Source organism: Pseudophryne corroboree, chromosome 3 (genome assembly GCF_028390025.1).
Source record: "Pseudophryne corroboree isolate aPseCor3 chromosome 3, aPseCor3.hap2, whole genome shotgun sequence".
NCBI classification, from domain to species: domain Eukaryota; kingdom Metazoa; phylum Chordata; class Amphibia; order Anura; family Myobatrachidae; genus Pseudophryne; species Pseudophryne corroboree.
The window spans coordinates 377,070,153-377,085,841 of NC_086446.1; the positions used below are offsets into that span (position 1 = coordinate 377,070,153).

The window sequence follows — 15,689 nt, forward strand, 5'->3', positions numbered from 1 at the left end:
GCCGCTATTCCCCATGGTCCTGACGGAGTCCCCAGCATCCACTAGGACGTTAGAGAAATATATATAGTCATATCGCCAAATAAGTGCCCCCCCTCTCTGTTTTAACCCTGTTTCTGTAGTGCAGTGCAGGGGAGAGCCTGGGAGCCTTCCCACCAGCATTTCTGTGAGGGAAAATGGCGCTGTGTGCTGAGGAGAATAGGCCCCGCCCCCTTTTCGGCGGGCTTCTTCTCCCGTTTTTCTGAGACCTGGCAGGGGTTAAATACATCCATATAGCCCCCAGGGGCTATATGTGATGTATTCTTAGCCAGAATAAGGTACTATCATTGCTGCCCAGGGCGCCCCCCCCAGCGCCCTGCACCCTCAGTGACCGCTGCTATGAAGTGTGCTGACAACAATGGCGCACAGCTGCAGTGCTGTGCGCTACCTTATGAAGACTGAAAAGTCTTCTGCCGCCGGTTTCTGGACCTCTTCATTTTTCGGCATCTGCAAGGGGGTCGGCGGCGCGGCTCCGGGACGAACCCCAGGGTGAGACCTGTGTTCCGACTCCCTCTGGAGCTAATGGTGTCCAGTAGCCTAAGAAGCCAATCCATCCTGCACGCAGGTGAGTTCACTTCTCTCCCCTAAGTCCCTCGATGCAGTGAGCCTGTTGCCAGCAGGACTCACTGAAAATAAAAAACCTAACAAAACTTTTACTCTAAGCAGCTCTTTAGGAGAGCCACCTAGATTGCACCCTTCTCGGCCGGGCACAAAAATCTAACTGAGGCTTGGAGGAGGGTCATAGGGGGAGGAGCCAGTGCACACCACCTGATCCTAAAAGCTTTTACTTTTGTGCCCTGTCTCCTGCGGAGCCGCTAATCCCCATGGTCCTGACGGAGTCCCCAGCATCCACTTAGGACGTTAGAGAAATACAAGTGGGTCATATGTAAGTGACCACGCTCTGTTGATTTCAGGGGTCAAATTTGTGGCCCAAGACTCGTTAACCCTTGCAAAACTACAGCTACTTATTCAAAATGGCAATTTATAGAATGGTGTTTGTGCCCACTTTGCCAGTGTATTTCATGCCCAAAACAGCGTTGGGCCAAGCAAAATACAAGTGGGTCATATGTAAGTGACCACGCTCTGTTGATTTCTGGTGTCAAATTTGTGGCCCAAGACTGGTTAACCCTTGCAAAACTACAGCTACTTATTCAAAATGGTAAAATATGGTGTTTGTGCCCACTTTGCCAGTGTATTTCATGCCCAAAACAGCATTAGGCCAAGCAAAATACAAGTGGGTCATATGTAAGTGACCACCCTCTGTTGTTTTTGGGGGTCAAATGTGTGGCCCAAGACTGGTTAACCCTTGCAAAACTACAGCTACTTATTCAAAATAGTAAAATATGGTGTGTGTGCCCACTTTGCCAGTGTATTTCATGCCCAAAACAGCGTTGGGCCAATCAAAATACAAGTGGGTCACATGCAAGTGACCACCCTCTGTTGTTTTTGGGGGTCAAATGTGTGGTTCAAGACTGGTTAACCCTTGCAAAACTACAGCTACTTATTCAAAATGGTAAAATATGGTGTGTGTGCCCACTTTGCCAGTGTATTTCATGCCCAAAACAGCATTGGGCCAGGCAAAATACAAGTGGGTCATATATAAGTGACCACCCTCTGTAGACTTCAGTGGTCAAATTTGTGGCCCAAGACTAGTTAACCCTTGCAAAACTACAGCTACTTATTCAAAATGGTAAAACATGGCGTGTGTGCCCACTTTGCCAGTGTATTTAATGCCCAAAACAGAGTTGGGCCAGGCAAAATACAATTGGGTCATATGTAAGTGACCACGCTCTGTTGATTTCTGGTGTCAAATTTGTGACCCAATACTCATTAACCCTTGCAAAACTGTATGATCTGAATAAGAAGCTGGAGCTTGAATAAGAAGTGAGTAAGAAGCTGGAGCTGCTGGCCGAGTACGAAGCTAACTTCAGCCTCGTCAGTCTTGGTTACACTTTGATTTAATCCAGAATGGTGGTGTGCTAGTCTTGTGTAGCAGAATATATATATAATGTGTGTATATATATATATATATATATAAACTGTGTGTGTGTATGTATGTATGTATGTATGTATGTACGTACATATATAAACACACACACGTCATGTCATATACACGCACAAACACACGCTGCCAAGGTCCAGCCAGGTACAAGATGTACTATGTGTGTCCGTGAAGTGTAGTGTCTGAGTCTTGGTGCATAATAGGATAAGACTCAGTGTCGCGAGGGAGGGGGCACAAGCATCATTGGCGGTGAGTGAGCTCCTTGTATCCATGAGGTTCTTGCTGGTGAAGCATTATTCTCACCTCAGTGAGTCTTCCTGATTTCCCCGCTGTTCCCAGCAGATGGCGCTGGTTTCCAGTAGAAAAGAAAGAAGGGGAGGTGTGGCAGAGAAGAGAAAGGGAGGGGGAGAGATAGAATCATAAGCTGTCTGTAACAGTGTACAGAGAAGGAAGAATGGAGGGGTGACGATTGGGAAGCATGGGGCGTGCAGTGGATTTAGGGATGTCTTGTGGAGGGTTCTGCAACCCTTTGGTGGTCCTGTTTGTGATGTGCTGCATAGGTTGCCATGGGAAATCACTGGTGGAGCCCCCAATGCCTCAGGGTAAGTCTGGAGGATGTTGAAGACAATGAAATGGGGTGGTAGCAGGGTCAGAGGAGGTGGAGGGAGCTATCATAGGCACAGATTACATGTACTATGATGTATACAAATGTACCTAACCCTAGTCGTTCTGGGTGTTATATTGTGGGGGTCTTTTGTTAAGAAAAAATGATGTATTGGGTGGATTTCGATAATCCAGGGAGTCTGATCTTTGATTGGATGGAGGTTCTGATCTCTGATAGGAGATGGACCTCTGTTGTTTGATTGGTCTTGGCAGATATTGGGGTGATCATTTTCCGTGGATACTGAATTCAGATACATCCCATTCGTTTGCTGGGGTGCCTGTAACAGAGATGTGCATCCCGAGAATGGAGCTAATGTTTCCTGGGGAGGAGTATATGGATTACTGTTGTAGCACAGTTAGGGGAGGGAGGAAATAGTCTCTGGGGTGATTCTACTATGTGATGTAATGGGTGGGGATGCATTTGGGGTTTAGAAATGATGACTCTGTCCACAGATTATGATAGGAGGCTCTGGAATGCAGATGTCATTTTTTATTATTATTATTATTATTATTATTATTATTATTATTATTATTAATAATCTCATGAATTGTGAGTCGTTATATTATGGCACTGGTGTCTGGCCTGTGTATTCTGCTATTACAAGGTTCTAGTTTGAAATTAGTCTTATTTGTAAACACAATCACTTAATGGAATTTTTTATGCTGATAATAGTTAAGGGGTTAAATACTTTGATATCACATTACATCCTCTCCTTTGGGGGTCATACAGTATATAGAGGAGGGGTAAGTACCCCTTGTGATCTCACATAATAGGACTACTTAGGTTAGGGTTCTCTTTTGTGTGTATTAGCAGGCTCTATTTCTAGTCACTCCCAATATCAGCTGTCTCTGCTCTCAGCTGTCTTGCTAGCAGAGGACCGTCTCAGTTGTCTGCTTGCAAGAGGAATCTGTGTCGGTTGAAATTTTGGGGCAGATGTATTAAGCCTGGAGACGGGATAAAGCAATGATAAGCGCAAGGTTATAACGCACCAGCCAATCATTGCGGATTTGAAAAATAACAGGAGCTGACTGGCTGGTGCATTATCACCTTGCACTTATCACTGGTTTATTACTTCTTTATCCCTTCTCCAGGCTTAACACATCTGCCCAACTGTGTGGTTGCAATTTTATTTACTGTTCTATAAAATATATAAATATATATAAGTTAGTACATTTCTGTAAATATAAAATGTCCATTTATCACTAAACTATTATTAATCATACTGGACACTTAAAATACCAGGGCATATAATAAGGACACCTTCAAAAGTGACACTGCAGTCTCTCAGGAGTGATGTACTAACATGGTGCAATGGTACTAATCTGTATGCATCATAGCAATCGGTAAGATCAAACTTGTGCAATTTAATGTAAAGAACTCAAAGATCCTGGTGGATGTTATGCTCTTTATCCACTCTCTTTTAAACATGTATTTCAATATTATGGGGTATATTTATCAATGGTGGCAAGGCGACGGTGATAACTATCATTCTGTATCGCTGCATATCTTAGCAATTTAACATGTATTACCAATGCTAATTTATCATGCAAGGAATCCTTGCCAAAGCCTGGCAAAATGCCTCCTCCTAAATGACATTAGAGATCCATTCACTAACACCATTACACCATGGTGAAAGATGGAAGCACTATAACGCATGCCCAAGTAATGCAAGTGCGTGGCGGGAATTCAGTAAAGTCTCTACATCAGCATTGAACCCCATTGACAATGTAAGGTATGCCATCCTGAGCTTAGTGAATTGCTCACCATCGATGTTCCCATATAGTTCTAGATTACCCTGTATTATAACTAAGGCAATGTCTGAGAAATCTGATGTCTCTACCATTTACCTTTGGTAAATACGAAATGAAGGTAATAGAACCTGTTATTGGCATTTATGTCCACATTTTGGCTTTTCAACACTTCCTAAATAGATCCCCCTATCTATGAGAATGCATATATTGACACAAATAATGAATGGGAGAATTTATTATTATTACTAACAATATTCATATAGCCCCTAGATATTAAAGTGATTTACATAGAAAGTGTAATTATTCACATCAGTCCCTGCCCCAGTGGAGCTTGCAGTTTTTACTCTCTGCCATGCCTCGGGATCGGTATGTGATCCCGCCGCACGGTATGCCGAATGTCAGTATACCGACACTGGCATCTTGCAATCAGACCTGTCCTTTGCAATGTGCAGGCCAGCGGCGGCTGCAGGGGATGCTGGGTGAGTTCCGTTATAGAAGCCTCTCCACAGTGCATTGTGGAAGAAGCCCCATAGGCTTTCGCTAGCGTTAGCATATATAGGGGGATATCCAATTAGCCCCAGTAATTTACTGGGGCTAATTGTCCCGCTGGGGGCTAGCTAATTAGCCCCGATAAGCCGCGGCACGCGCCAGCTTATCGGGGATTTTGTTTCACCTGACTCAGGCAGGCGAAGCAGAATCCCCGGAAAAAGCCCCGTTTTAGTCCGAAAACAGGCTGATTCACACGAAAACACACAGGTTTCACTGAACCTGTGTGTTTTCGGGAGAAGTGTTTTTTTTTTTTTTTACAGGCGATCGCTCTGGATAGCCTGTAAAAAAAATCGGTGAAACATCGGAAAAAAGTCCGAAAAAGGACGTTTTTCGGACCCAATGTTTTACCGGGGATAATTGGATATCCCCCATAGTGGCAGATGCTCAATTAGCTTAGTGATATCATTCAGGTGCTTGGAAGGCAGGGGTATTTCTAAGCAGGAAAAAAAACACATTTTGTTTCCCCCAGCACCCTGAATAATAGCAGTAACCAGATTTAAATCCCATACAATATCTTAGAATTCAGAGATCTTGGTTACATATATCTGCGCAAATGTATGTATAAGCCCCCAAGCCACATCAAGGCCTCTCTGTATGTATTGGGGGTCCCTAGCGCTATATCTACAGTAGGTGCAGGACGTGGCACCCCAAAAAGCAGCATAAGACAGACAGCCAAGGGCTGCATACCATTGAAAAAAGTATAATGTTAATAGATTAGTTTTAAGAAGCCGAAGCTATAGCTATTTCGCTAGCGTTACCCTGTGCGGCGGAGACTCAGCGTAAGTACATATGGAAATGCGGTAAATACCCCAAAACAGGGTGTTTACTGCGTTTTCACTTTAGTACATCCCGCCTTCTGTGAGAAGTATGAAATGTCAATTGTTAAAGGGAGTATAAAAATAAAAGGTCACTCTCTATGGCCATGTACAATTCATTTTGCCAATTACCCGCTAGTTTTGTATATCAAAAAGCAAAATGTGTGTGAAAATGTATCTATGTACTTGGCTGTGGACAACAGGGTAATGGGGAGAAAATCGGGACACAAATGGGATAATTTGAAGGTGTCTGTACTTGCAGTAAAAGGAAAAACAAATGAAAGTTTGATTTAACAAAACTACCTGTGATGCTCTTTTTCACTGTTTTATTACACAGACATAGGAGGGAATTCAATTAGCCGTAGTAATTTACCGCTGGCTATTTGATTTCCTGTGGCTAAACAATAAGCCCCGAATCGGCAGCTATTATCGGGTATTTTTTTTCAGGACCTGAGCAGGCTCCTAAAACAAATCCTTGATAAAAGCCTGCATTTATGAATCCAGCAGCGAAAGCACGTAGGTCTGTGAACGTATCACGGATTCTGTGGGTTATATTTACTAAAAGTCGATTTTGAACATCTTTTGTTCGATTTTTGATCGATTTTGTGTTTCAGGGTCTAAATCACACATTTACCAATATGATATTTTACTTTTTTTGCAAATTTGTTTTTTTTCTGTTAATTATCTGTTAGTAAATATGGGATTTAGGGGTATATTTACTGAAAGTCGATTTTCAGTATATGTTTGGTTGATTTTGTATTTCGGGGTCTAAATTCCACATTTACTAACAGATGATTTTAGGCATATTTGTTTGAAGTGATTAAAAAAAATTGCCATTAGTAAATGTGTAATTTAGACCCTAAAACACAAAATCAATCACAAATCAACCAAACATTGACAAAAAAATAGATCAAGATCGACTCAAATTGACTTTTAGTAAACATTCCCCTTTTGTGTTTTTGCCTGAAAATTTATATTTTTTGCAGGCGCAAAAAATGGAGCCTAATTGAATAGCCCAGTGAAAATCGATTAAAACTCGTTTTTCGCACTCGAAAAAATATTGGATCTAATTGAATATGCCCCTAATCTTATGGAAATTTTTGCATTTTTTTTATCCATTTTTTGTCCAGTATTTACCCCAGACTCAAATAGCCCTAATTTGTAATCCAAATAAACACCAAACAAAACAGAAAGTCCTTGTTTTTTCAAAAGGAAAAGGTAAACCTGTTTATCGTTTAATTCAAATGGTAATCCAAATCCAAATGAGATCTATTTGTTTTTCCCACTAAAAAGAAATAGATGACTGGAAGCTACTGTATTCATTGCACCATCGCAGAATGAATGTGAACTCAATTTAACAGTATTTAGGGGGTAATTCAGAGCTGATCGCTGCTGTGCGTTTTTGCACAGCGTGCTATCAGATCCGAACTGTGCATGCGTCTGAGCCGCAATGCGCCAGCGCGTTGCACCACAGCAACAGGCATCGGTGCAAGGTGATTGACAGGAAGTGGCCGTTTGTGGGTGTCAACTGACCATTTTCCAGGAGTGTCCAGAAAAACGCAGGTGGGCTCAGGCGTTTTCAGGGAGGGTGTCTGACGTCGGCTCCGGCCTCGATCAGCAGGATTCTATCGCAGCAGCTGAGTAAATTCTGGGCTGCGCAGAAACTGCACAAACTGATATTTGTGAAGCTCTGCTACAGAAGCGAACGCACACTTGCACAGTGATTTTCCCCTCCCCCTGTAGGCGGCGACTACCTGATCGCAGGGCAGTAAAAAACGCAACCCAGCGATCAGATCTGAATTAGGCCCTTAGCTGTTTAGCCAAGCACAAGTGGTTTCCCATACTGCTCATAATGTGATTGCCTGATGGTGAATCAGTCTTCCCTGATTTAATCACACATCAACAGAGATTAAATAAGATTTTACTTACCGGTAAATCTATTTCTCGTAGTCCGTAGTGGATGCTGGGGACTCCATAAGGACCATGGGGAATAGACGGGCTCCGCAGGAGACAGGGCACTCTAAGAAAGAATTAGGAATACTGGTGTGCACTGGCTCCTCCCTCTATGTCCCTCCTCCAGACCTCAGTTAAGGAAACTGTGCCCGGAAGAGCTGACACTACAAGGAAAGGATTTTGGAATCCAGGGTAAGACTCATACCAGCCACACCAATCACACCGTATAAATCGTGATAAACTTACCCAGTTAACAGTATGAACAACAACAGAGCACCAGATAAACCTGATGCAACCATAACATAACCCTTATTTAAGCAATAACTATATACAAGTATTGCAGAAGAAGTCCGCACTTGGGACGGGCGCCCAGCATCCACTACGGACTACGAGAAATAGATGTACCGGTAAGTAAAATCTTATTTTCTCTAACGTCCTAGTGGATGCTGGGGACTCCGTAAGGACCATGGGGATTATACCAAAGCTCCCAAACGGGCGGGAGAGTGCGGACGACTCTGCAGCACCGAATGAGCAAACACAAGGTCCTCCTCAGCCAGGGTATCAAACTTGTAGAACTTTGCAAAAGTGTTTGAACCCGACCAAGTAGCTGCTCGGCAAAGCTGTAATGCCGAGACCCCTCGGGCACCCGCCCAAGAAGAGCCCACCTTCCTTGTGGAATGGGCTTTTACTGATTTTGGAGGCGGCAATCCAGCCGCAGAATGAGCCTGCTGAATTGTGTTACAGATCCAGCGAGCAATAGTTTGCTTTGAAGCAGGAGCACCCAGCTTGTTGGATGCATACAGGATAAACAGCGACTCAGTTTTCCTGACTCCAGCCGTTCTGGCTACATACACCTTCAAAGCCCTGACTACATCTAGTAACTTGGAATCCTCCAAGTCACGAGTAGCCGCAGGCACCACAATAGGTTGGTTCAAATGAAAAGAGGACACCACTTTTGACAGAAATTGCGGACGAGTCCGTAATTCTGCCCTGTCCATATGGAAAACCAGATAGGGGCTTTTATGTGACAAAGCCGCCAATTCTGACACACGCCTAGCCGAAGCTAAGGCCAATAGCATGACCACCTTCCACGTGAGATATTTTAACTCCACGGTTTTAAGTGGCTCAAACCAGTGTGATTTCAGGAAACTCAACACCACGTTAAGATCCCAAGGTGCCACTGGTGGCACAAAGGGGGCTGAATATGCAGCACTCCCTTTATAAACGTCTGAACTTCAGGAAGAGAAGCCAGTTTTTTTTTGAAAGAAAATGGATAGGGCTGAAATCTGGACCTTAATGGACCCCAATTTTAAGCCCATAGTCACTCCCGACTGTAGGAAGTGAAGGAAACGGCCCAGCCGGAATTCCTCTGGCCTCACACCAAGCAACATATTTTCGCCATATACAGTGATAATGTTTAGCCGTCACGTCCTTCCTAGCCTTTATTAGCGTAGGAATAACCTCATCCGGAATGCCTTTTTCTGCTAGGATCCGGCGTTCAACCGCCATGCCGTCAAACGCAGCCGCAGTAAGTCTTGGAACAGACAGGGCCCCTGTTGCAACAGATCCTGTCTGAGAGGCAGAGGCCATGGGTCCTCTGTGAGCATTTCTTGCAGTTCCGGATACCAAGTCCTTCTTGGCCTATCCGGAACAATGAGTATTGTTCTCACTCCTCTTTTTCTTACGATTCTCAGCACATTGGGTATGAGAGGAAGAGGAGGAAACACATAAACCGACTGGAACACCCACGGTGTCACTAGTGCGTCCACAGCTATCGCCTGAGGGTCTCTTGACCTGGCGCAATACATTTGTAGCTTTTTGTTGAGGTGGGATGCCATCATGTCCACCTGTGGCAGTTCCCATCGACTTGTAATCTGTGTGAAGACTTCTTGATGAAGTCCCCACTCTCCCGGGTGGAGGTCGTGCCTGCTGAGGAAGTCTGCTTCCCAGTTGTCCACTCCCGGAATGAACACTGCTGACAGTGCTTTTACGTGATTCTCCGCCCAGCAAAGATTTCTGGTGGCTTCCGCCATCGCCACCCTGCTCCTTGTGCCGCCATGGCGGTCTACATGAGCCAATGCGGTGATGTTGTCTGACTGAATCAGCACCAGATGGTTGCGAAGCAGAGGCTCCGCTTGACTTAGGGCGTTGTATATGGCCCTTAGTTCCAGGATATTGATGTGCAGACAAGTCTCCTGACTTGACCACAGACCCTGGAAATTTCTTCCCTGTGTGACTGCCCCCCACCCTCGGAGGCTTGCATCCGTGGTCACCAGGACCCAGTCCTGAATGCCGAACCTGCGACCCTCAAGAAGGTGAGCACTCTGCAGCCACCACAGAAGAGACACCCTGGCCCTGGGGGATAGGGTGATCAGCCGATGCATCTGAAGATGCGATCCGGACCACTTGTCCAACAGATCCCACTGAAAAGTCCTCGCATGGAACCTGCCGAAGGGAATGGCCTCGTATGACGCCACCATCTTTCCTAGGACTCGCGTGCAGTGATGCACCGACACCTGTTTCGGTTTTAAGAGGTCTCTGACCAGAGTCCCGAGCTCCTGAGCCTTCTCCGTCGGGAGAAAAACCTTCTTCTGGTCTGTGTCCAGAATCATGCCCAGGAAGGGCAGACGCGTCGTAGGAATCAGCTGCGACTTTGGAATATTCAGAATCCAGCCGTGCTGTTGCAACACTTCCCGAGAGTGTGCTACGCTGATCAGCAACTGCTCTCTGGACCTCGCCTTTATGAGGAGATCGTCCAAGTATGGGATAATTGTGACTCCTTGCTTTCGCAGAAGCACCATCATTTCTGCCATTACCCTTGGTAAATATTCTCGGTGCCGTGGACAGACCAAACGGCAACGTCTGGAATTGGTAATGACAGTCCTGTACCACAAATCTGAGGTACTCCTGATGAGGTGGATAAATGGGGACATGCAGGTAAGCATCCTTTATGTCCAGAGACACCATAAAATCCCCCTCTTCCAGGCTTGCAATGACCGCTCTGAGCGATTCCATCTTGAACTTGAACCTTTTCAGGTAACTGTTCAGGGATTTTAAATTCAATATGGGTCTGACCGAACCGTCCGGTTTCGGTAACACAAACATTGTCGAATAGTAACCCCATCCCTGTTGAAGGAGGGGAACCTTTACCACCACCTGCTGGAGAAATAATTTGTGAATTGCCGCTAACACTATTTCCCTCTCTATGGGGGAAGCTGGCAGGGCCGATTTGAGGTAACGGTGAGGGGGCATCACTTCGAATTCCAGCTTGTATCCCTGAGATACAATCTGTATAGCCCAGCGATCCACCCGTGAGCGAACCCACTGGTGGCTGAAATTTCGGAGACGCGCCCCCCACCGATCCTGGCTCCACCTGTGGAGCCCCAGCGTCATGCGGTGGATTTAGTGGAAGCCGGGGAGGACTTCTGTTCCTGGGAACTAGCTGTATTGTGCAGCTTCTTTCCTCTACCCCTGCCTCTGGCAAGAAAAGACGCACCTCGGCCTCTCTTGCCTCTTTGTGATCGAAAGGACTGCATTTGGTAATATGGTGCTTTCTTAGGTTGTGAGGTAATATATGGCAAAAAATTTGACTTCCCAGCCGTAGCTGTGGAAACTAGGTCCGAGAGACCGTCCCCAAACAATTCCTCACCCTTGTAAGGTAAAACTTCCATGTGCCTTTTTGAGTCGGCATCCCCTGTCCATTGCCGAGTCCACAGGACCCTTCTGGCAGAAATCGACATTGCATTTATTCTAGAGCCCAATAGGCTAATGTCTCTCTGGGCATCTCTCATATATAGGACAGCGTCTTTTATATGCCCCAGGGTCAGTATTATAGTATCCTTGTCCAAGGTATCAAGTTCCTCAGATAAAGTATCTGTCCATGCTGCTACAGCACTACACATCTAGGCCGACGCAATTGCCGGCCTTAGTAGGGTACCTGAATGTGTATAAATAGACTTCAGGATACCTTCCTTCTTTCTATCCGCAGGATCTTTTAGGGTGGCCGTATCCTGTGACGGCAGGGCTACCTTCTTAGATAAGCGTGTCAAAGCCTTATCTACCCTAGGGGAGGATTCCCAGCGTAACCTGTCCGTTGGCGGGAAAGGATACGCCATAAGCAACCGTTTGGAAATCTGCATTTTTCTATCTGGAGATTCCCAAGCTTTTTCACATAACTCATTTAACTCATGTGAAGGGGGAAAGGTCACCTCATGCCTTTTTCCCCCAAACCTATAAACCCTCTTGTCAGGGACTGGGTTTTCCTCTGAGATGTGCAATACATCCTTCATTGCTATAATCATGTGGCGGATGGCTTTAGCCATTTTAGGCTGCAACTTTGCATCATCGCCATCGACACTGGAGTCAGAATCCGTGTCGATATCTGTGTCAACAATTTGGGATAGTGGGCGCTTCTGAGACCCTGACGGCCTCTGCGCTGTAGGAGCAGGCATGGGTTGAGACCCTGACTGTCCCAAGGCTTCAGCTTTATCCAACCTTTTATGCAAGGAATTAACATTGTAATTTAAAACCTTCCACATATCCATCCAATCGGGCGTCGGCGGCGATCCCACATTCATTTGTACCTGCTCTGCTTCCACATAGCCTTCCTCATCAAACATGCCGACACAAGCGTACCGACACACCACACACACAGGGGATGCTCTATTTGAGGACAGAACCCCCACAAGGCCTTTTGGAGAGACAGAGAGAGAGTATACCAGCACACACCCCAGCGCTATATGACCCAGGAATTACACAGTAACTTAGTGTTTACCCAGTAGCTGCTGTATATACTGATTTTGCGCTAAATTTATGTGCCCCCCCTCTCTTTTTACCCTCTTTCTACCGTGAATCTGCAGGGGAGAGCCTGGGGAGCTTCCTCTCAGCGGAGCTGTGGAGAGAAAATGGCGCTGGTGAGTGCTGAGGAAGAAGCCCCGTCCCCTCAGCGGCGGGCTTCTGTCCCACGATTTTGTGTAAAATAATGGCGGGGGCTCATGCATATATACAGTGCCCCCCCCCCTGCGCCCTGTACCCTACAGTGACCGGAGTGTGTGGGTTTAATGTGGGAGCAATGGCGCACAGCTACCTCATATGAAGACTGGAGTCTTCTGCCGCCGCTTTTGAAGTCTTCTTGCTTCTCACGCCGGCTTCTGGCTTCTGGCTCTGCGAGGGGGACGGCGGCGCGGCACTGGGATCGAACGACCAAGGGTGCGTTCCTGTGTACGATCCCTCTGGAGCTAATGGTGTCCAGTAGCCTAAGAAGCAAGACCTATCCACAGTGAGTAGGGCTGCTTCTCTCCCCTCCGTCCCACGTAGCAGAGAGTCTGTTGCCAGCAGATCTCTCTGAAAATAAAAAAATCCTAACAAAATACTTTCTATTTAGCAAGCTCAGGAGAGCTCACTAAGGTGCACCCAGCTCGTCCGGGCACAGATTCAAACTGAGGTCTGAAGGAGGGACATAGAGGGAGGAGCCAGTGCACACCAGTATTCCTAATTCTTTCTTAAGAGTGCCTTGTCTCCTGCGGAGCCCGTCTATTCCCCATGGTCCTTACGGAGTCCCCAGCATCCACTAGGACGTTAGAGAAATTATATTTCTATTGATGTGGGGAAAAGACAGTTACCAGTGTTGTCCCACTTCATTGATGTCTATGGCTTATTCATGTTTGTAGGTAAATTAATGGGGCTCTAAAAATGAATGGGGGCTCTACAAGTAAAAATCAATGGTAAAGACAAAGCATAATGATGGTTAAACCACTTTTGTAAAATGACTACTGTATGTACAGAATAAATTCACATAGATATGAATGAAGCTTGTTTAATAGATTAACATGATTTGAACTCATTAAATAGTAAAAACCAGTATCCAAAAACATGTCCATATTAATTTTCAAACAAGTGCAAATGGTCATGGATGCATGTAAGGGCTGATTCCGAGTATGACACATCTGCGGCCATTTTCACATTCAGCTGCACTAGCCTATTTATTGGTTTACTAGCGTCTGCACGCGGCTTCATTCACGTGGATGTCTCTTATTGCTCAGCAAAATGATCCATCTAAAACAGGAGTCCCATCTGTGTCCAGATCCCTCAGACAAGCACAGATGTCGAGCTACTGGCCTACAATACTACCATAGCATTTCATTTGTTATATAAAGATATGACCACACAAGGCACTAAACCTTTAATCTTCTATAGTAAGGAAGCTCCTTGCTGACTCCCAAAAACGTCATAATCAATCCTTCGGTAGGTACTCTGGATGGCTGGAAGTATGTGGACACCCTTTCTAATGAGTGTGTGGCCATGTCAGCAACACCCATTGCTAACAGGTGGCATCAAGCATGTATCTGTTCATCTATGCAATTTCCATAGTCTAACATAAGCAGTGCAATAGGACCTGCGGAACAGTTTAGTGTCGTTCAGTGTGGCACTGACATAGGATGTCACCTTGGCAATAAGTCAATTTTGGGTTTTGCGTAAAGCACTTCGTCATTGGCTCTTAGAGCAGTGAAAATGTGTTCTCTGTGGTGAAGAATGCAGTTTGATGGATGAATCTGAGTTTGGTGGATGCCAAGAGAACAGATCCCTCCTGTATGATTTCCAACTGTATGAGAAATAATGGTCTTATGTTTTTCATGGTTTGTCCTGGGCCTCTTAATTCTGTGAAGGGAATGGTTAATGCTGCAGCATACAATACATTTGAAAGACTCATTTGCCTCCAGTTTTGACGCAACAGTTTGAGGAAGGCCTGTTTCAGCATGACAATGACCATGTGGACAAAGCGAGTCTATGACTGGCCTGCTCAGAGCCCTGCCTGAATCCCATCAAACACCATTGGGATGAATTGGAACACCAGCTGTGAGACAGGCCTAATTGCCCATTATCAGTGCCCGACCTCACTTATGCTCTGGGTGTGAAGGACTGTACAGATTCACCCAGTATGCAGTCATATATACATCTATATATGAACAGAGCCGAGATGCTATTGGTCAATTCATTCACCTGTGTGGTGTGGTTGGAGTAGAACTGGGGACACCTAAGGCAACATTCCACTGCCAAAACACGCAAAGTTGTGTAGTCAAATGCAGAATGAACATTTTGCATATCCCTACTTCTGGTAGCTGAATAGGGTACAATGTACACACAAAGCATGCATTATGTCTAGTGTTTTTCTGCAAGAACACTGCCGTCACTCTAATTGTACCTCACATTCATTTTCTGATGTCTTGTATTCCATTCCTTTAATGTATGTTCCGCTCTTTATGGTGTAGGTTTAAGGTACAGTCACAAAACTTTTCTCTCCAGCATTCCAAGGAGACCCCAAAGTGAGAGGACCACCAGAGATGTAGTGTGTCAGTGAGATCTATTTATCTCTATGCCATGTCACCACTGTGCTATCCACAGAAATAGTACTGATAAGAGGATAGTACGGTGAGAAAAGTCAGCCACAGTTTGCTATGGGAAACTCCGAGCTGTATATATCTTTGTTGTGCACACAGCTCAAAGACAATCTGCGCTCCAGGCCACACTGTTTTCCTAGTGGCATTTTATTTAGAAGAGAAAACGCTTATGTTCATATTGGGGCTTAGGTAGAGTTGGGCGTAAACGCAAATTGTGGGTATTCGACCCCAGGAGCAAAATATGCACTGATGTTGAGGATGATTGTCTGCCAATGCTGATTGGCTGTGTGTGTGCTAGTCCCTCCCACTGTTACTTTTGTCACTAATGATATTTGCAGTCATGCTGTGGAAGGAATGCAAATTCACAGTTTTTCAAAGAAAACAATGAATGTATTTTAATGTATTTTAAATGGGAAATTATTAATAACAGTGTGTGACGTAGTCAGGATCCAAAGTGGGACGTAGTCAGGATCCCGGCAGTCAGAATCCTGACACTGGAATTCCAATGCTCACAATGCTGAC

At 45.3% G+C, this 15,689-nt stretch overlaps 1 protein-coding gene across 8 annotated transcripts in view; it reads left to right on the top strand.

Moving 5' to 3' along the window:
- The first annotated feature begins 2,436 nt into the window (after nucleotides 1-2,436).
- FAM171A2 (family with sequence similarity 171 member A2) overlaps nucleotides 2,437-15,689 on the top strand; it is a 76,292-nt gene continuing 63,039 nt past the window's right edge. For all 8 annotated transcript variants that reach the window (XR_010243787.1, XM_063959960.1, XM_063959961.1 and 5 more), the window contains exon 1: nucleotides 2,437-2,640. Coding sequence is in view for 7 of the 8 variants with exons in the window: in XM_063959960.1 (XP_063816030.1) it covers nucleotides 2,517-2,640 (124 nt within the window). In the remaining variant the exon portion in view is untranslated. The remainder of the gene's footprint in view (nucleotides 2,641-15,689) is intronic.